This window comes from Belonocnema kinseyi, chromosome 4 (genome assembly GCF_010883055.1).
Source record: "Belonocnema kinseyi isolate 2016_QV_RU_SX_M_011 chromosome 4, B_treatae_v1, whole genome shotgun sequence".
NCBI classification, from domain to species: Eukaryota; Metazoa; Arthropoda; class Insecta; order Hymenoptera; family Cynipidae; genus Belonocnema; species Belonocnema kinseyi.
Window position 1 is genome coordinate 148,988,669 of NC_046660.1, and position 22,952 is coordinate 149,011,620.

Consider the following 22,952-nt stretch of genomic DNA (forward strand, 5'->3'; position numbering starts at 1 on the left):
CATATATCTAGTCGGGAGTGGTGCTGACTGAAAACAGATGATTTGGGGCGATTCGCGCGCCATCTGTTGGTCATTCTAAGGACTTATTGAACTACCCTCGTATGACAAAACACGAAACTCGTTTAATTCCAAAGCGTTGTGAATTTGGGCTATAGGAGCAATTTTCTAAAATTGCATTACTCCATCTCCAGGACTGCATTACTCCATCTAGATGCCTCCTATGTCAAAGCCCAAGTTAGGAAAGCAGAAACTAAACACTCCCGCTTAAAGCTCCTTGACAAGAAAATGCATGAGAACTGTTGGAGACATGTAAAAAATCAGCCTTTTCGGAGAAGCTGACTTTCGATTCTCTCAGGCCATCCGTAGTTACTTCAAGCACAGAAACATTTATTTTTGAGAGCCAGCACGAGGTCATTTCAAACTTAGAAAACATCAAAGGCATTTTACATCAAGAAGTTCTTACCGGTAGGTACAAAGCATGCCATCCATAATTTGAGTACCTAGAATAAATAATATCCAGTTGCTCCAAGCTTGCGGGAACAACGTATATATACACACATAACGCAGTTCTATGACTGCTCTTACGGTGTTGTCCAAGAACGCTGCCTACCAAACGCTTTGTGTGAGAGTTTTAATTATTCATGAACCAGTGGCTGTTTCACACCTCTAAGAGCATCTACCGCATGAAAATCACGCGAAAAATTAGTTTAACCGAAAATTTTAGTAAAGTCGTTGCAGCTGTAGTAGCAGCTGATATTGTAGTCGGCCGGTGCCGAGGATTCAATCACAAATTTAGTTCGTTTCTCGAAGTGTCAGAGAACGATACTAGGCGTTTAATGTACAATGAAGACTGCTACTCAAAAATCATAGTTATAGAAAATTTGGCATTTCACGTTTGACACAATTGTCTCTATCTTCTTTGAAGCATTTGACAGGGAGACATCGATATCAACCCTGTAGAAGAGACAAAGGTTACAGTACACAAAAGTCGAAATAAAATCTTACTGGTACGTGAAAATGTAACCGTTTTTACCTGAATTAAACTCTGATAATCTGATATCAGCCAAAGTTTCCGCTTTCGAGAAGGACTGTTTTCTTGCATTTCCCTGAAAGTTTCGGTGCAATTCCTTGTCAAGTTACTATTACTGCGATTTTTCCCTTTTAGCTGTCTTTACTTCGGCTTTTAGAAGTGAAGCATCTAGATGGAGTTATGCACTTTCCTTACTTCGGATGTTAAGATTAAGGACAAGCATCTCGGTCCACTTAGAAGAAATAAAAAACTGTACTCAAAAGAAATATGCAAGTTTTTATGGATATGAATGATCTTACGTATGATGATAGTATTGTCCGCAAAATCTTTCTTCCTCCATTGAAATACCTCGAGCTGATAGAGTACAACCGAGCCACTTAGCATGTTTGTCACAAATACCTTTTTCTTCTCCGACAGATTTGAAGACCAAATATATCGATGATATGCTTGCATCTGCTTCGGAAAGCCTACTTCACTGAGCCTTCTCCTTTCTTCTCCTTTCTGCAGATAAACTTTAGCTCATCTGTTTATTCCAAAGTTCATATTAATCACCCCTTTTTTGTTGCAAAATATGTGAGTGAACTTATTCTTATGATGATCAGTGCCTCCGCAGAGATATCTAGGTAAACATTATACCAGATGTTATGTGTTCAATAAAACATTGAACACGGACTAATTCTGTCTTGCCATCCAGTCTTCTTGTTTAGTTTATGCAAGTGAATTTGGTCTTTTGATTCATCGTTGGTATTAGCCTACGATTTGAATAAGTCAAAGCACTTGCAGCATCTTAAACTGAACAATTCAGATCTTGGAACAAACCCAGATCTTAGGGCTGAAGAGAAACCTGAAATTCAATGTTCCTCCTTATCCTGAAAGCGCGATTATCTCTCAGAAGGCGCCTGCTTTCTACGATTAGACTTAATATCGCACCTTATATTCGTCTGCAGTTTCTTCAAGCAGCGATAAGGAAAGCCCTTCGAGTAAATATCCATTTTTCAAGAGGCAGGCACGTTGATTTCGCAATGATTGATGCGAAACGTCCTGATGCTCTGGAAGTTTCATGCACTAGCGATTATCATTAGGCGCCATATAGCCACCGCGAGCAGGTATTATGCTAGCATCGCAGCAGCTTGGCAAGACTTCCCTGAGTTGATTCATCTATTCAAATTAAGGGTTTACCCGGTTCGTCGTCGCATTTGCATCCAAATTATTTTCAGCGCCCAAAAATCAAGGGGGCCGGCTTAACAGAGTACTCCGGGTAAAACACTCGCAAATCCCTTATAAAGTATTTATACCTCTTTTTCTTTCCTTGGCTGTAATGTTTTGGCAGCTGGTGCGGAAAATTCTATAAAGAACATGATTCGCTTTTCGAAGTCAGGAAGAAATATGTGAGGCCTTAAATTCGCGACATGCTACACATATATCATCGAGAATGTCTATACACAAAATGTAGCGACAGTACGATAGAATGGAAATGATTCCGCTTTGGCAGCAAAAAATGAAACACATTGTGTCCAAATTAAATCTGTGTGAATTAAGACCTGGAATAGCAGTACGCATTTTTTGTACACAAAAAATTCAAGAGGAAGTATTACATAATCCCACTTATAGAAAATCCGTCCAACATACTTCGCAAAACACAAATTCGAGACAGAAAGTAAATAAGTGATAAAAAGTTAGTCAGTACACCCCTAAAATTCTACCGCACTTTTCCGACGTTCTCAAGGCGGAACCCGTGAAATCCCGAAACGTTAATAGTAGACTCTCTCTCGCTGTTGTTGTTAGTGCCAAAATAATACTAAAACGATGAATATGAAGCATTAAATAACAAATTTACATATAAATTATAAGTGAAAGTGCTCGTTGTGGAAATGGATTTTCGTTCTTCAAGCCCTACCTTGGTTACAAAAAGAAGGAATAAATAAAAGTATTATCCTACTAATACCCCAGTAACAGTAGGGATTGTTTGTGTGACAGGTGGAAAAACACCTCGACACAACTCCCCCAACCTTAGCCGGGAACTACAGGTCGTTTATGATTTCAGCAAATCGGTTGTTCGCTTTTTACACCAGGAACTTCCCGAAAATAAGCAAAAAAATGCATTTTTGGTCCTTCCTGATATTGTCCGTTCCTCAGGTTCTCTAATTCGTTTTATTATAATCAGGTATCTCGGGGAATGCATACAAAATTTAATGAAGGAGAACCCTCCTTTTAGAAAATCCGTTGATAATATTCTCCTGTGACCTGTGATGGGTGTTATATATACTCCTTTTCGCACAGGGGCGAAGTTTTCAACAACAAACCATATTTACAAGGGGACCTTCAGGTCTTCTTTTTTTGTTTAAATTGATGCTCTCCTCAATAGAAGATACCTACTAGAGATATGTTTCTATCCCGTGGATTTTCGTATAGTGGGGATCAATGATCAGCTTTCTACGGATTATTCGTTGATTTGGTCGCGGATGGACCCTCCCGGCCAGAGACAGGTTCGACTTATTCAAGTCACTACAAGTCGGGCGCGTCCGTTTTTCTACACTTTTCTCGCTACGTCCCGTGCAGTAGGGGGGGGGGGGGGGGGGGGGGGGGGGGTGCAGGTCGGTTTAACGACAATATCGCTGTTTGCAACTCAAATTTCACACTTCCAACACTTACAAGGGATGAGTCCCCTGCATAGTTTCGAACGCAGAACACACGATTTGAGCTAGTTCGTCCTCTTTGCATACTGTGCATCTAGTCAGAAGTAAACAAGCAAGCCCGGATCCTGGACTCACATTAAATTAAAATAGGGTCCAAACGAGAAGGACTGCAAGCCCGGAGACTCTGAGCGAGGTTGCCTGTGTGGTTACGGAAGGGATTCAGCCTTGAAACCGCACCACCTGATCACTGTACATAGGTCAAGGTTCCCTATGCTTCGGTCCGGCGGTTACGGTAGTGCTTGGTAGGGACAGCAAGTCCTTTTACATCCACAGATATTTGGGCCGAATTTCAGACTCCCCTATCGTGTTTTACCGGTAAACCATTCCTCTAGTACAATAAACGCGAATCCCTCCATGCAGTCTCAGTAATGGAATCCTCTTCCGCAATAAAGGGCTTCAGGTTCTGTACGTTTTACTCACCTAGAAACTTTCTAAAAACTTTTACTAGTTCTGAGAAATAAATCCAACACATTTGTTCCAAAAGCTTTTTTGTGAACAAGGTGTCATTGTCGGTATGGATCACTTCAGGCGACCCTCAATGGGATATTGCTAAATCCGGTACCTCTTTCCATTTTGTCGCTCGCATTTAAAAGAAGAAGAAAATTTAAATGGCAAAGAACTCTCGTAAGCGCCACCAAACGTTACTTCTACAATGATTTTAAACGAATTCACAGGCGGGATTCCCTCTCTGATTCACACCTGCATTGTCCATAAATCTAATGATTTTTTCGGCAAAATGAGTTTTAGGGAAAATGAAATGTTGGGCAAGTGAATACCTACAATTGGGGGTCCTCCGAATGGGTTTCAGTGGTTTACGTATTCTATTGTATTTTGGCACGTAGTTTTAGGGACCAAATAGAAAGATGAAGTTCGTTTATCAGCGGTTTTGGATAACTATTCAACAAGTTAGAGTATTTAAAAAATTGTTGAGACAATTTTTCAAATTGTCGACTCTCCATGATGAGCGATCCGACCTTTTATAATGACGATTTCCACCCTATGTAATGATCAGCTTGACTCTATATAACGTTATATTAGGAAGCAAAGATACAGATGGCTAACTAACTAAAGATTGATAGCTAACAAAGTGACACCATTACTCCGCATATAAAAGATATCCGCGTTCATACATCACTGACTCTATTTTTTATAAATAATATTTTCATGTTTATAAATATAGTTATGGAAGTAAATAACTTATATTTAACTATATGAATAACGCAAAAGAAATATTAATAATATCGACATCGCAAGTATCGATCATCGGAGTACGTCCTGAAATGCAGGTTGCTCCAAATCCAGCAATACCCATAATGGCCATAAGCGCTGCAATGGCCACAACCTTTGAGGGCATGACATTACAACAATGTAAGCTTCATATCGCGCCCGAATGTGTCCGCGATAAGGAATTCAGGACTTTACAGGATTTGATGACACACTTAAAGAAGAGTTTTGCTCCCACTAAGAAATACCAATGGTATTTTAATGCTATTGTCAGTGGGCGTATGAAGCAGCCTGAAAGTGTCAGTGACTACTATGATAGAACATTAAAGCTTTTCAGTGGAGCAAAGTATTAATTGAAAGAAGAATATATCGGGTCAAATGACGATACAGCTACTATGATGTAGCCGGTCACAGAATGTGCCTTAGACGCTTTTATCCGCGGATTGCCGGATGAGATGTCCACGTTTGTAAGAAACCCTAAGGATATTAAGGAAGTATATGAACACGCACTCCATGTGAAGGGACGACAAAAATACGCCGATAAGGCTAGTGAAAATGCTTAGCGTTACTCACAAAATTCAACATAGAATTCCGACGACTGACGATCTTGTAATCTTAAAGAAACAATATCGTAAGGTGCCTGAAGCACAAGAGCAAATGGTCTTACCGATTAGCATATCTATTACACAACATTAAAGGCATACTAGACAGACTGGGTAGAGCCCAATACTTCTCAGTGCTCGATCTTACAAGCGGTTATCATCAGGTTAAAACTTATCCTGATGATAGAGCCAAAACAGCCTTTTCATCTTCAAGGGGAATGATCGAAAGATATACTCGAGGGGAATATTCCGAGGAGTGCTAGGAACTGAGGCAAGTACCTCGACGACATCGTCATATACTCAGAAGTTCTGGAAAAGCACGATAAGAAAACCAGAAGACTGTGGAAGTTATATCAGGTGTCACGGATTGTAAACTTTTTATTTGGTTGGTCATCACTTCGTAAAATCTATCTTATCTAAAGTATCTTTATATCTTGGACAATTTTGAAGATTTTCAAAAAACTTCATGACGCATACGAGTTCATTTGAAACCCCATAGGAAACTCCCTTCATCAATGCGGATGTCGAACTTTTTATTTTGTTGGTCATCACTTTGTAAAATTTTGTTACCTCTATGTCTTACGCAGTTTTCAAGATTTTCAAAAAATTAAATAGCGTATATGAGCGCATTCAAAACCCCATAGGATAGTCACTTCATTAATGCAGATTGCAAACTTTTTATTTTGTTAGTCATCACTTCGTAAAATTTTGTTACCTCCATACCTTGGGCAATTTTCAAAATTTTCAAAAAACATTTATGGCGCATATGAGCGCATTTAACGACAAATTAATTCATGTCCTTAACTTTATAATGCACATCACTGTTGAGGATGTAACACCTGCGTTACACTGGCCCCCTTCAAAATATATCTTTGTGGATTAGCCAGCGCAAAATTTGTAAGTGGTGGCGCATTTAAGCACATTTGAAGTTTTGAAAGATAGGTTTGATAAATTAAAAAAAATGTTATTAGTTTAGAAAAACGATGCTAGCCCCCCCCCCCATTCAATCAATTTGACGCCAAATTTTTTCTTTATGGCGCATATGAGCGCATTTGAAGATCGTCAGGATCATGTGATATAAATAAAAAAATTTTAAATGGGGGAGGATAGCGTGACGCTAGACCCCCTAAATAACACGTGATATAACTCCTACAGTTATGTGGCGCAAAAATTGTTACCGGCGGCGCATTTAAGCGCATTTGGGGCGCAATTAATTCGGCTATAGAAAACCCGAAAATTAAGATAGGGGGGGGGGACTGGTTTAACTGAACTAGAAACTGTACGCAACGTACGTCAATTCTTGGGATTGTCGGGGTACAACCTACAATTTATAGAAAATTGCGCTATTCGAAAATATGTATACTCTTCTAAAACTTTCAAATTAACCACTGATGCATTCGACTATGCAACAGGAGCAATACTCATACAAGAAACAGGTGAAATGGATATTCTCATTGCCTACTACTAAAAAATAATAACTATCATAACAAAGCGTTATAACCAAACTTAAAAAGAATTTCTTGCCGCAGTGTATGCCGTTAATAATTTTCGACCGCATCTCTCGGGCAGGGATTTGATTGTGGGCTGTGACTATTAGTCGGCTCACTGGATTACCTATGCAAATAATCCTGGACCCCGATTCTTTCGCTGGAGGTACAGACTGAAAGACTATCCGTTCAAATTTGAATATAAGATAGATAAGTTAAATCGCAGCGTAGAAGTCCTTTAAAGAAATCCTGTAGGTTTACTAGAACATGACTCTAACGACACTGAAAACGACACTCATGCTTCCAAAAAATCGACTGTCAAATCTTTTACTCACAATAAACCATATTCAGAATTATCTTCTATTTTAACGAGACATTGTGCAGTTCAACTCAAATTAGAACCAGCTGAAACAAGCAGGCAAAAACGAGATAGACCACTAACTCGATCTCAATTCTCACAGCTATCATAACTATCAACAATTTCGGGTTTAGGAAACAAATCTACTTTGTTTAAAACCAGAAGTAAACTTTTAGCAAGAAAAGCTGCCTCTAAACCTTTACCCACCTCACTGGCCTTACAAGAAAAACCTGCGACTCAGGCAACAAAGGGCATGGGGCAAAGAAAGTGAATGCCGGGACCTTCGACAATTGACGATATGGACAAAACATAGCAACCCCCTGACCATTACAAGGAGTCTGCTTCAGATCGAAGCCTGATAGCAACTAGACAAAAACAACGGTCACGTAAGGAATACAGGCTTAAAATACCTACTTACGCTCAGAGAAATTCGTCACCAGAGATTGCTTTATCCGTAGATAGCGAAGATTCCTGCGTATCCGTTTAAAGAAGACTACAACGTGCTTCCCGGTCTGAAGCCAACACTTGTAACTTCTTCAAAGGAGATTACAGTGAATAGCGCACTACATTATTTTTTGAATCCACGCATCCCTAAACAAGGCAGTCGACCAACCGAGGTATATATAGATGGGGTATGTATTGACAATCAGAACGGAGAGCCCGAAGGAGCCAATAACTTTGCGGAAATACAAACTGTAACAGCTGTAGCCAAGAAAGCTTCTAAAAATGACGTGAGTAAATTATCAATATTCACAAACTCTAAGTTCCTCACTCATAGCTATACTAAATAAATACCTACTTGTAAAAGCAACGGATGAAATACCGCTAATCGGAAGCCAGTACTTAATAGAACAGAACTTAAAAAACTATGGAAAGCCTTAACTTCTCTGAAAGTGATCTGGAATTATATTCTTGGACATCAGGGCGTTGAAAGAAACGAGGGAACAGAACAACTCGCCAGAGATGGAATCATTAAAGGTAAATTAATTACTTCGTCATATTTAGGGAGGCGGTACTTTTCACAAGGATCCTTCTGAGGACCCTGCAATAAATTCTGACGTCGTAGTAGATCTCAGTCCAAACTGCACCAGTATTGAGGACACTGTTAGTCATGACGAGGAAAACATCGCGCCGACCTTTTTCATCTCCTCAGCGGAGATGGCAATCACATACAAGACGAAAGAAGCAATTCAAAAATCTGTAGCAGAGTTTGATAAATCGTTTACAGAACACTAATTTTATTTTTGGGATAATGAAGATTTAGATCACTCAAATCTAGATGAACCCGTTCAATTAAATATTACCGCGGTTTCAGAAGGAGAGAAAGAACAGTATCTCCTACTCTGTCTAAGGAACATAGATCCTTGCTCGGGAATGGATGACACTTTACTAGTTTGAGTAAATAAATTTCTAGAGTCATTCCAACAACATTTAGATCAGAAAGGTGATAAACATTTAGAAACAGAACAAGCCAAACATTTTCCTGTAAACACCAACGGTAGTATCTACACCTTTCGTACGGTCAGCTCCAGTGCCAGATAAAAGTCAAAAGATTACCTCGGCGGCCGATGGAGAAAATGCTTTGCCAAGGAATCCAATTGTTCTTCGGCTGATGCAGAAGTCTTATCCCCCTTTATCTGCTCCCCGCGAGGATAAAAAAATCAAGAATTAGGTTTTGCTCCATTAACTTGCTCCATAACCAAACAATGATTACTGATTCTCAGTAAGGCACTAGAACATGATCAGCGCAGAACGTGTCGAATTGCTGGTTTAGGTGACTTTTTCGGCGCATTGTCACAAAATTGAATCGTCAAGTTATTGTTGGACATATTCCGCAGCGGCCCTCCTGTAATAATAATATGCTATGGGAGATTAGAGGTGCCTTGAGGACATAAAGGTTCAACAAAAAGATACCGACGCATATATGTGAAGGATACGCTTGGCCAAGTTTAAGCAACCACGAATACCAATTTTTTAGAAATTGTAAGAGCTGTGTGATCAAAATACATAATTTTTAGACGTGAAGACTTTAAAAAGGATAGACATGGCGATAGTTCTTAAAAAATTATGTATGAAATAGTCAAAAAAGAATATTACAAATTGGAGTAGTAGTACAAGTAAATGATTGTCGTGATAATTATTGTAGAAATAAAAATTATGTAAATTCTATTATTCGGAGTTATTACCTGTTTGTTAAATTTAATTTGTTGATTACTGAAATGACTCCGCCTGTCGGACGGACCTAAATTAAGATTGAGATTATTGTTGAGATTGAAAAAAACACATACTTATCACATGCCGTCCAGCATACGGAATGATTACGGCAAGAAATTTAATCGACGTATAGACTGTAGGTTGATTCACATTGACTTGGTGGTACATTATTATCTACTACGCATGATATATCATTATAGAGCGCTAACGGTACACTGCTGGAGAAGAGAAGGAAAAGAGAGAGAGAAGCAAGATAAAAGAATATTAATTTTACATTGTAATGAGAAATTGTAAAATTATAGTTTAAGAAGAAATGAAAAAAGAGAGAAAATTGTATATCATTGAGTTGCATGAGTAAGGCTATTCTAGGTTATGCTCATATTATCTATCTCTGTTCTAAAATTAACATTGTTGTTAATTTTAAAAATATAAAACATTTCCATTAACATATGTTTGAAGTAGTATGATTCTTCAGCTAGAATAATAAAGTTTTCAAAATCAAATGAGTTTTTGTTTAAAGTTGCATGTATTGAAAGAGGTAGTGTTGTGTCTATTGTTATTGCAATCTCTCGTGTGGTCCTGGCGGACCGAAGGAACTACATGAAGACTCTACAAAGTACCCGTAAAGACCACATTGGGTCCCCATTCGGTTCCTTCTTAAAAAACTCGAAAAAACATCAAAATCAAATTTTAAATTGTTAAAAATTCGGATTCTACGTTGAAATTCCCTATAGAAGGTCACGAAATAATAGCAGTAGTTTTTTTTGCAACGGTGAAAAGTTTAAAAAAATATAAGACGTATAACTTACTGATTGCTACTTACAGGCGATGCGTTTGAAGTGTAGCAGTCAACAGGCGTTATGCGTCTTATATTTTTTTAAACTTTTCTCCGTTGCAAAAAAAAACTATTGCAATTATTCTATCGATGTTGAAAGAACACATGAGAGATTGCAATAATAATAGGCACAACATTGCTCTTGCAATACACATGCAACATTAAACAAACACTCATTTGCTTTTGAAAATTTTATTATTCTAGCTAAAGAAGCATACTTCTTCAAGCGTATGTTTATGGAAATGTTTTATATTGTTAAAATTAACAACAATGTTAATTTTAGAATAGACATAGATAATATGAGCATAACCTACAATAGCCTTATAAATGCAACTCAATAATCTCAATCTGTATTTAAATCCGCCCGGCAGACGGAGTCATTTCAGTAACAAACAAATTGAATTTAATAAACAAGTAATAACTCCGAATAATAGAATTTACATCATTTTTATCTCTATCTTAATTATCACGACAATCATTTACTTCTACTGCTACTCCAATTTGTAATATTCTTTTTTGATTATTTCATACATAATTTCTTAAGAACTATCGACAAGTCTGTCCTTTTTTTAAGTCTTTACGTCTACAAATTATGTATTTTGATCACACAGGTGCAAAATTTCGTAGAAAGAAATACTTTATACTGATGAGGACTGTCGACATACAGTCGAAACGTCTACCAAATATGTACTGAGAATCTCTCAGACATAATTTCAATAAATTGACCAGTAATTTACTGACATTTCGACTTCCATCTGCAAGAACATGTAGTCACATTGTATTCACTGACTACATAAAACACTATGCAAAAGCCGGTAATAATATTATACAGAATAAAGAGCGCTTAAAATTACGATACGATTTAAAGGTGCGGCTTCTGAAAAGCTCTGTGAACATGGACTTTTTGAAGACATTTCGTTTTGGCGTAATTTCTAAAAAGTATTGTGAAGTAGAAAAATATGTGGGAAATTACATCAAACTTAAATTAAATTGAAATTAAATGAATAAAATCAATACAAAATTAATAAATTTATTATTAAATTGTTCATTATTGAGATCTGAAATTAAACATAAAATGTGTTTCCTACCGCATCTTCTAACTCAGTTGCCTCTCTGCTGCATCCCTTGGGTTATCCATAGCTTCATTGAAGAACACTACAAGAACCTACAGCTTGATACAAGTATAGGAATATTCTATGAGTACTCAGGTTCAGTGCATCGGGTTGTTAGCCATTAGAAGATCAACACCCTTTTGCACGTTAATAAACTCCACGAGTCACTGATAGAATCGCAAACCAAGTGGCGTACGTTAGCAAAATACTGCAAAACTCAACATGAATCCCTCTGCACTAAAGTTATTCAGGATTACCAACTAAAATTAAAATTGGATACGAAATTGATGGACAGGAAATAAATTTAAAAATTCAAGAGCTCAACCGTGCCCAAGCTAATCTATCTCATCTAATTGGAAAGCAAACACACATCATAAGATCGCAATTAGAAAACATACACAAGGTAGCCAAAGAATACGACAAACAGCAGGGACAATGTCGTAGTCAACTATTTCAAGCCATCCAAAAGATGAATCAGGGTTAAACAGAAATTCAAGATATCAGTATCATATCTGAATTAACAAGAATATTACATGTTTAGGAAACTGTGATGAAAGAGTATATCCGATCTGCAAACCGAATTATGAAAGTTATACACGCCGCAAGAAATAGAGAACTTTATTTTTCGATTTTGACGTCGGAACAAATCCAGCCCATATTTTGAGATATTTAGGATCACTCACCTAAGGTCATATTTACAGTACCTGGACCGCATGTGGATATGGAATAAGTAGCTCAAGTAGCTGTAGTAACTATTATTTGCAAAAAGGAACTTTACGGGCTCTGCTGGATATTTCATTACCAGATCCCGTAGAATATATTATGCACGAAATGCACTCTCTACCTGTGCGGTAATTAATTCTGGGAAACGGCTCTGGACGAGTACACGTAAAATTTGCATTTTCATAAATCGCAACAGAGGATACGCATGGACCTACATGTTGATGGCTCGTGCAGCACACACCCATTGTAGACAAATAGAAAACTACAGCCTTTGTGTAGGTGTGTTTACTGTCTACAAAACTTCAAGCTACAAAACCTGCGAATCCCAACTTCCACTAGAGCCTACGATAGCATCATTCAAATCTTGCGACAATAAGATCTCTTACGGAATTCAACCCTATTGGAAGGCCTTGCCATCATTGAATGGATGCATCTAATCTCTGATGAACTAGCTGGACGTTGATTTGAACTGTATGGACAAGTCAACCAACCATCTTCAACTTCATGGACTGGGTTTAATTCAAATTGCACATGGGTGTCACCTAAAACAATATAAGAAACTCTTCTAGGGTTACAAGCTATAAAGGACGTTGTAATAAAAATTTATGAACCTCCGATTCCCTTGAACTTATATCTGCTATCTAGTAAACTACCAGAAATCCAAGAACTAAAATTACCAATAAAAGCGTCTAAAGAAATATGAGAGAGTACCATTAAAGCATTTATACGATGAAAGTGAAAAAGCATTGGAACGATTAAAGCAACAGCTGTTTGATCTGAGCTTGCAATGGCACGATGAAACAACACAATACCTACTAATACACGGTTTTATACTGGATTAGTTCTGCTTGAAATGCTCATACTAGGATACTTCTGCTATCCTAAATTGTTATTTCTTCTGACTAGCTTTTGCACTTCTTTTAATCGTAAGGTGAACCGGAATGCTAATAAGACATCAAATACTACCCAACTCAAGTTCAAATGGAATGCTCAGATCTTTTGTTAAATTTAGAGAGATGCCGAATCCGCGATGAGGAGTCCTCATCATCTTCACCTAATGAGACAGTCAAGTAGCAATCACAATCCACATGAACGGAACTTACGTAAAATAAAAAAAATTACAATACCAAAACAGAAAATGCAACCAGCGTGAACCCTGACTTTCACCAACCACTGCTCTGAGGCTCCAAGACCAATAATAAACATCCTCTTGGGAAAACAGATTCGACAACAGTGCAGTGTAGTGATGTGATATGGGAATGCAATCCCTAAAAGTGTGGCATGGATAAATGATATTAAATGACACAAAAAGAACAATTGTAAAAAGACATTTAAGCAATTTAGCATTAAGATTGTCATGTTTTATTTTCTCATAGCCTACGCGCACTTAGTGATACGCCGTGCCTGTGATCTCCCCACCGTCCCTTCCTATTCTCTAACTTTACATGCGAAAATAGGTTTCACCACTTGCTGCCACCAAACTAGGAGACAGGAAAGCGAGAGAACGAACAGACGAAACAAGGATAGCCAGAGTAATTCGTTCCAAATTGACCACAAATAAGCAATTCAAAATCATAATTGTCAATCAAATGAAAAACTTTATTAATGTAAAGAAGCTCAGACTTTCTTGAACTATCAATAGCTAAATTTTTGGAACGATTAGACAAGATTGAAATTTCAATGACCAGTAATGGAAATCGACACACTTTGGCAGTATTTTGGGGAAGGATAATTCCATCCCTATTAACTGAAGTATTCATGAAATTGGTTAAGAACATTAAAGCGAATTTAAGTGCTGCTCTACATTGATTACTGATGACTAGAGATCAACGAACAGTATAGGCATAAACAAAAAGTCTTTATTCAAAACGATTAATTAACAAATTCCGATAAATCTTCTTTCCAAGTCCAAAATCTTGAAAGAAATATAACTATCGATTATGGTCGACTGCGGGAATATTAATTTCTATGATTAAATTTAACATTTCACCTTAAAATGACTTTGAGTGCACGTGTCCTGAAATATTGGCTAGTCAACATTTTGTCATAATTAGCCAATTTTGGATAACGTAACATCCTGCCCTCATTCCCATAGCTGTCAACAGAACTCAAATTTAAGTCGCGAAATCCCCCAGTACTATGCAGTTTATTTTTTTTTATTTAAACTTTTTTATTGTGTATTGTTTTGAAGAATTCCGAAAACAAATAAACTTGAGTTGTTACATCTTCGGAAGTACAAAAAATTCGACTTTATAAACTTATGTGTCGACTCTTACACCTTTCAGAAATTTAGGGTGATTATAAAAGTACTTCCAAAGAAAACAGAGATTATAGGCGAATCTCACACAAAAATAAAAGTTTGGGTTCCATCCCAGGTGATTTTCTGAGTACCTCCGATCAGTCGATAGAAAAATCCAAATTTTTCACACTACCTGGGTTTTTAAACTCACCTGAAAAACCAATTTTTAATAAATGCATTCAATGAAGTTAAGTGTAATTGTTTATCGTTTCATGTGGGATTTATTCCAGAAGTTATAGAAACAAAGACAAGGATTAACGTGACAAATTATGGTTATATTTAATTTAAAATAAATCAAAAATACTTCAATCAATAACAAAGAATAAATATGATTTGTAACAAAATAAGATGAAAGAGGTCGCTAAATAAAACAGTGTACACTATTTTGAGCACATGAAGGGAGAGGAAAAAAGGACTGTAAGAAAACATGTACAATTTCATATGCATTGCGAAAAAAGTCTGGAGGTCGACAGTGATCTATTCAATTTTAATAACATTGTGAATTATTCCGAGGCAAAGTAATACCTCATTAGTCTCCTAATTCTACATTTCGCATCCTAATACAATGTTTCATGTTATGTATGCTCTTTGCTTCCCACATGTTGTAAAAAACTCCCTTTTGTACAGTGATGTTAATAAGATTGATGTAAGAAAATTTTTGTATATAATTGTATTTTTTGCTTCGTGGTTTCCTGACATTTTCCTTTTGTTTCTTTCTCAGTTGCTTTTCTTATTTATTCTGTTTCAATGGTTCAATTTTAGGTACCTCTTATTTTAAGGTCATGTGGTTTTCTTCTTCAATTTTTATGTGCAGAGTGATCAGAAGGTCGTAGTTATTCCCAGTAAAAAGCCTTGCATTAAAAAGTATAAAAAATTTGAATCCCTAAGAATACATTTTCTTTTCTTCGTTTTTTAATTCTCATTAGGCAGCGAAAAAACAAGATTTCAACCCCTTTCAATGCCGATCGGAGCTGCCAGACGTAATCCAAAAGTGTTCAGCAAAATATTTTCGTCACAGTATACATAAGGGATTAAATTTAGGATATAACTTCTACTGTTACAGAGATTCAAAACGGGAGGGTAAAAGGCGATCCAAAAGTATTTCAGAATTATGGCAAATATATAATGTCTTATTTGGTTAAATATGTTCCGCAAATAATTCTATTATTTTATTTTTTCTGCATTTAAATTATTTTCTAGTCTTGCTGCCTCTCGAATCATTGATTCCTTTTTCTTAGATTTTTTTGTGGACCGCGTTCTTTTCTATTTTTGACTAGATTTTCGTTTGACAAATCTTTTGGTTTTGTAGATAGAATATGTTTTTTCTTGTTTCTATGAGAAACAGTGATGCCCTTTCTAAAAGTCTGGTAGCATTTGTTTTCTAATTTAGTGAGCTGATTAAACATGTTTTTGATGAGATAACGTGGTACGTAGATATGCCCTTATTTTCCTCAACATGTGAAATTCATTCTGTTTAATGATGTGACAGTGATGTAGTATAATTATCAAATAGGCAGTTTCATTTAGCGGGTATATTATTGTAAAACACCTATCGAGGCACGAAGAATCGAAGAGGGGGTTAGGCAAGCCGAGAAAGAGGCCCGAAAGGTTGCCGAGGACGCAAATCGAAGAGGAGGAGAGGCGTGCCGAAGAAAAGTCCAGACGATCCGCGGAGAGGGCTCTCATCACAGCCGAACCGTTCCACTGGTCTTGCAGCTGATCCGTTTTTATATAGCGTGTTCTTACCCGGGCGACACCCTTCCAGTCCCTCCATCCGGCATAATGAGTTCGTTCGGGAGCACCCGTCGTTGAGTCCTCGGACTTCCATTCCTCCTTTTCACCTTTTCCTTACTTCCTACCATTCCCCCACCCCTAACAAAATAGAAGAAAAACAAAAGACACACTCGTCGAACGCTTCCACCTTCTACTCCCCGCTACCATACAGAGCTTTCCTCTTCTTTCTTTCACCCTAAAAACCAATCCAATATATCGTTCCCCCCACCCTATATCACACAGTGAGAAGATATTACTCCTATCGTAAGATTTCCAAATCCATCATTAATATGCGAACATTCATGTAATTAAACGGAAGATAGTGTATTTAATACCATTTTGAAAAAAGTTTTCGCTGTGGCAATGATATTTGAAAATTCCCAAGTGGGTACTATACGATGTATCTTTTCATTGCACCTTGTAACGATATATTTACCGTTGACTTATTTTACCCACCCAAATAATGTTGCATCGGCTTGAGAACCAAGTTCGCAAATTTTAAAATGCATTTTTGTCAAAAATAGGTCAGAATTTCACCTTGTTTATTTTTTTCAGAGAACCTCTAATATGTGCCTTTAATTACGAAGGGTATCAATTTAAACAAAACAAAAAAGACCTAGAGGTCTTCTTGTATAACAAAGTTATAATCACCCGACAATAATGCGACCCTGCGAACCCAGAGCTATAAGTGGGGAGAACACCACTTCCACCACTACCACCAGCGCTCGCCCACTCTTGGCTTTGTCGCCCGGTTCGAGCTATCGAAACGATCTCGATTTCCAAACTAAACACTGTAAGTTAGTGCGTAAACCCTGTTTATATTTATTTGGCTACCCCTTATTAATGTCGAGAATGGAAGTCGTTTAAAATGATGAATTAACAAAAATTAACAATGCATGTGTGCCACGATAGAAATTTTTATATTAAAACGATGTAAATATTAAATAATGTCAGAAAAAATCGTACTTCAGAAAATTGTATTGAAATTGTTTTCGTTTGAAATTTTTCTATTGATTTTTATTAAAAGTGCGGGTAGAAATCTATTCAGTCGAATAAAGTGTGGGTAGTCTATTATATGTGTTCAATAAAAAAGTTGGTATCATTCACGTGCACGCAAGCACTGCCATCTTTAAAAAACTAAAATAACTACCCTAAAAACACTTTGCCTGTACTCCTTGTAGCAGGATTGGATGAGTTAGTGGCTTAAAAAATTCGTCGAAAATCCAAAATGGCAGTTTATTAGAAAGCCAAAAACGGAGATGAATTTCTGAAACATAAAAGTGACAAAATTGAATTCGGTAGTAGAAAAAAGGAATTGTAGTAAATTAGGAGAAAAAGTGAGAGAACTAGAAAAGAAAGCGGCCTCAGCCACAGAAATTGGCGCGCTAAATCACAGTTTGAGTGACGTGACTCAAACATCCCGCAAGCTTTCCCGCCCTCAGTGGATACTTTCGCTACGTGAGCAGGCCACGCGCATACCCCACTAGCAAAAAACCAAGACTCTTACTTGAGTGAACGCGCATGTTTTTAATCATATATAGGAACCCCTGAGCTAGACCGTGCAAAATACACAAATAGAATGCAAGCGAATTCAAGCAATTTAGAAAACGAAAATATTGATATTCAATCGGTCGAAAACGAAAATATAAGAGAAGGAATTAGCAAGAAATTTAAATTTGGAATCGAACACGATTAGGAAATAATTAGATTGGGGGTGGTACAACCATATCAAGAGATGGTCTGTCATCCCAAGAAAGAAAAGAGAAAGGCAAACGTAGACTGAAAGTACCCCAACCTCAAACAAGAAAAACCGTACTATACATAGACATGAAATTAGCATTAAGCGGATACCGAGAATACGTTTGGTAGTTGGAGAATAGAAGACAAAAATAATATGAATTTAGAATAGCAAGAATAAAGTCGCGAAAGACTACGAATAGAGGTAGAAAGGTAGGAAAGAGAGAACACGGAAATAAATTTTTAAACTTTTGAAATCGATTTGTTTCAAAAAAGTAATAATGAATTTTCGAATGGTGCAAGAGAATCAATTAATTTTGAAGAGAATAAAAGCAAAAAAAACGAGAATAGAAGAACTTTCAGAAGAAATGAAAAATTTAAATGATCAAATAGATAGAATTTTAAATACAACGCAAAATTTATTCAATCAAAATAATAAATCACGAAATATACAAAATGCAGTTAATTTCGAAGAAATGAATTTAGAATATAACGAGCATAGTCACGCGTTGACAAGTGCAAGAAAAAGAAAAAGAAATAATTAAAGCAGCGGGCAAGGGGACGGATACTCCTTACCGAAACCGGTGCAAAGGCAATCAATTATGAGAAAATCAAATTCGCCATAATTAAAAAACAGTCTTTCAAGGTAGAATGGTTAGAAGTAGAGACGCCAACAGCGAAAGAATGGAGATAATATTAAATAATTCGCATGAAATTCCAGCAACTCTGTTTCCTTTCGGACTGATTAAGATTCCTTTTCAATTAGTGCCAAACTGGCATATTAACTTAAAAATAATACTGAAAATAGCCCGAGTTATTTCTTGAATAATTTAATTAGGTTCAAAAGACGGTAGAAAAGTAACGAAGTAAACAGTTTAGAAAATTTAGACGCAGTTTTTGAAAAGAAAGCAATCAATTGGTACCAGGTTAATTGAGGTAATTGGCCAAATTTTGACCAATTCATCAAAGAATTTAAAGATGCATATTCAAAAAAGGATACTCATAGATTACAATGAATAAAATAATATTTTAACCAGAAAAAAGATCAAAACATTCACGCGTTCGTGACAGAAATTAAAAAATTATTCAAAATGTTAATGCCACGTCCACGTCTAGAAAGGCAATTAAGAAAGACATATAAAAATTTCACAATTGAATATAAAGCTCATATTGTGAGAAACATTTTTTCAAATTTTTGGGAATTGGAAATTTTGGGACGAGATTGGGAAACAGAATTATTGAAGTCAAAATTAATGGTAAAAAATTAGACATTTTAGATAAAGATGATAACAAAAATAATAGAAGTAAAAATGATTAAGGAAAGGATAAAAGTCAAAATAATATTGAAAATAAGAATCAGAAATAAAATTATTATCAAAACCAACAAAAGGAGTTTAGACCAAGATATCACAACCAACAAAACAGACAATTCCAACCACGGTTTTAAATGGAAATCTAGAATTTTTTAATTCAAGATTTCAAAATAATAATTCAGGTTTAACAAATAATCAGAGGTACCCAGGAAATTCAAGATTTACGAATACACTCAAGGTTAAATAACTTTCCAACGTCGAGACTGTAGGGGCACGATATAAGCAGCGCGCATACGTAAATATTGGGGGCAAATCATTAGCAAAATATCACACGTAGTGGGAGAACCAAAATTAGAATGCGTCCCGTACGCGGGATGACGTCTTAAAGGGTGTGTACGCTTATTGGATGGTAAAATTATCGGACCCGTACTCTAATAATAATTTCAGAAATCAGAATTTGAATCAGACAAAACTCTTGCCGCATTATAAATTGAACAATCGATAGTCCAGAGGATCGCTTCCGGAGTTCCTCGTGCAGGAAGGCATCAATATCAGCGAGATTTCAGGGCTCACGCTGAACCTTAATTTTAATGTTCTTTGTCATAAAATCGGGATCTTCTTACAGTGAAATTGATAGTCTTAATTTATGAAAAATTTTGACTAAAAAATGGACTCCTGTTTTTGAGGAAAAAATTGATACAAGCGACAACTTGAGTCTTTGAAGTTTGACTTATTCGGATATTCAATTAAATCAAATGTCGATCACTTGAATTGACTTTTGACTTCAAGTTTTTCAAATAAAAAGCAGCATGTTTTAATTCAAAAATTGCAATAATATAAAAAATCAAGTCGGTTTTATTCAAATTTACATTTTTTCCATTTTGAACAATCTCAAGTTGCAAGCGCGTCTAAATTTTGTTGAAGAATTCGAACTAACTACTTTACAAATCGTGTCTTAAAGACACTTTCTCTTCTCCATCTACGAATTGTTACATCAGCAGTTAGTAACGTCCTTAAGTTTATTTTTCCATCAAATAGTGTTAGGGCTCAGCTGGTCTGTCGTCATATTTCTATCGAAACTACCTTTAGCACACGGAACTCTACAGTGATCAACACTGTTTTCTGATCCATTGTCGGGTACATTGCGTGCTTGAAAAAAGAAAGCTAGAGAAAGTGTTCGTCCATAGATGCAATTAGAACCATCCAGATGTACGAAGACCTTTTCCGCTGCAGGACCAGATAGTTTAAAGAAATTCTGGTAGAAGAAGTTTACTTCTACACAACAAAATTTGGCGCGCACAGTCACTTTATATTTGAATTCGGGAGCGGCTATTTCGTAGTGGTTGGTGTTAGAAGGCACTAGACTTCTACCGAAAAAGGCATGTTGTCCAAAAAAGAAAACTAAAGGCCACTAAATTTTTGATAGAAGCTATTTGATGTTGAATTCAATGATTAGAAATAAAATTAAGGTATCCACTTGAATAAGTATCTTTCGTGTACCAATCAATGATGCTAGTAGCATCGTTACTTTTTCTAACTTTAACATTGATAAATATGCCCGCTGCGCGGGCACATTACATTTGCGGGCTTCGCGTCAAATTTAAGCGCACCTAGGGCGCGCGGGTACGCTCCCACTCTCGTTTCCGTACGTTTAATGCGTACACTTTAACTAAATTTTTTCAAAAATTTTAAATTAAATCGAAAACTGTGATTTAAACTTCTGAGGATTTATATAAATAGTTATAAATAGTTATAAATTGTTACTGAAATTTTTTGATTTGATTTCAAAGAAGGTTTTTAAAGCACGTGCGGTTTTGACGATTACATTCTCATTACGGAACTCGTGCTTCGTGCTCGAGAACTTGTGTTCAATTGAAAATATTCATAAATATAATTCGTAAATCTTGCTCAAATCTACTAAAAACAACGCTTTAAACTTACGGATCTCTTCAAAAGAAAAAATGCATATTTTTAAAAATAATCCAACTTTTTTATATCTAGTAGAAACTTGGATTGATATTTCTTAGCCGATTAAAAAAAATGTTATCCATTTTTATAATTATTCAAAATTTGAAAAAAAGCCTTTTGAATTTTTTTCAATTATAAATGAGTAATAAATAATAAATGAATAATAGGTTTTTTTTATTAATAAACTGAGGATCTATCATCACATAATTAAGGCCGATTTCACCAACCTAATTTAATCAGAAGCTTGCGTTCCACTATATTCTAGGGTACGGTTTTAGAAAGTTAATCGTTGCTTTATAAAATCGGCCCATTTTTCCTAATTTAATGAGTTAATCGGTGATAGAAGTTGGTAGGCAGAACACTACTACAAAATCCATAAATTGTAAATTGTGTTTCTCTAACCTCATTTCCCCTAAACTCTGTTAATTTACATCTTAGGAATTTTATAGTAATGAAAATAAATGTTTAACCAATGTTACCTCGCAAAGCGCATAATAACATACACGCACAAGATACTTAAACTTCCTTCTTGTCGCGGCCAATAACAATCGCTGTATGCATAGAAAATCGTATGATTATGAACCAAATATACTGTACACGGGTAACTATTTGGATACTCTGTGTTCGTTTCATGTGGCAGAGTGAACTCAGTGCCTCAAATTCATGGCAGGTTTCTATGCCAATTTTACCTATTACCGCGCTGCATTAAAAACATGAACAAGAGATAAAGTGCGTCTCAGTAGACAAGTTCAAGAAATCACTTTGACTCTTTGATTTTCCATGCAACAGAAAGGATTCACTATGTAAGGGTATGTAAGTTTAACTTAAATCGATAACTCGGAACATTCAATCTTATTGATATATTTCTATGAATAAATATATAATAATTGTGTGAAAAACTAATATGTAAAGTAAGTTGTATTCGATTTAATCAACCTACTAGGCAGTCTGATAAGTACCTGTAAATTGTAAGAGATGGCATTAGTATTCACTAATATGAACCATTTTCGTCGAGCTTGATCCTTCAAATGACGCCTGTCAAAACTTCAGCCATTTATGTTTACGCATTTACAAGTTACAGCACTGAGAAGCGACTAACCTCCGAGTTTTTTTTAATATGGAAAAATCTGAGTTTCGACTTTTGATCAAACACTACTATCTTCGCAAGAAAACGATATCCGAGACCAAGGCCAAGCTGGATAAGTATTACCCGGACTCTGCACCGTCGATTGGAACGATTCATAAGTGGTTCACCGAGTTTCGTTGTGGCCGTACGAGCAAAGTTGATGCTGAACGATCTGGGCGCCCAAAAGAGGTCACTACATCAGAAAATGTCGAAAAAATCCATGATATGATGTTGAATGATCCCAAAGTGAAATTCAGAGAGGTAGTTAATGCTGTAGGCATATCATTGGAACGTGTGAGCCATATCGTGCATTCAGTTTTGGGCATGAAGAAGCTCTGCGCGCGATGGGTGCTGCGTTTGCTCAGAGTGGACCAAAAACGAATTCGTGTGACAACTTCCCAGCAGAATTTGGCATTATTTTCGCGTAAGCCGACCGAGTTTTTGCGCCGATTCAT

At 36.4% G+C, this 22,952-nt stretch overlaps 1 protein-coding gene across 5 annotated transcripts in view; it reads right to left on the reverse strand.

Moving 5' to 3' along the window:
* Window positions 1-22,952, reverse strand: part of LOC117171991 (voltage-dependent T-type calcium channel subunit alpha-1G-like) — a 206,904-nt gene that overhangs the window by 2,446 nt on the left and 181,506 nt on the right. The window contains exons 10-11 of one of the 5 annotated variants that reach the window (XM_033359706.1): window positions 17,504-17,620; window positions 9,026-9,243 (exon numbers count right to left, since the gene is read on the reverse strand). The exons of 3 other annotated variants lie outside the window; for them this stretch is intronic. In XM_033359706.1, the coding sequence (XP_033215597.1) occupies window positions 17,505-17,620 (116 nt within the window). In that variant the 3' untranslated portion in view covers window positions 9,026-9,243; window position 17,504. Of the gene's footprint in view, window positions 1-9,025; window positions 9,244-17,503; window positions 17,621-22,952 lie in introns of those variants that run through there. One more of the 5 variants, XM_033359705.1, reaches the window with a different exon arrangement.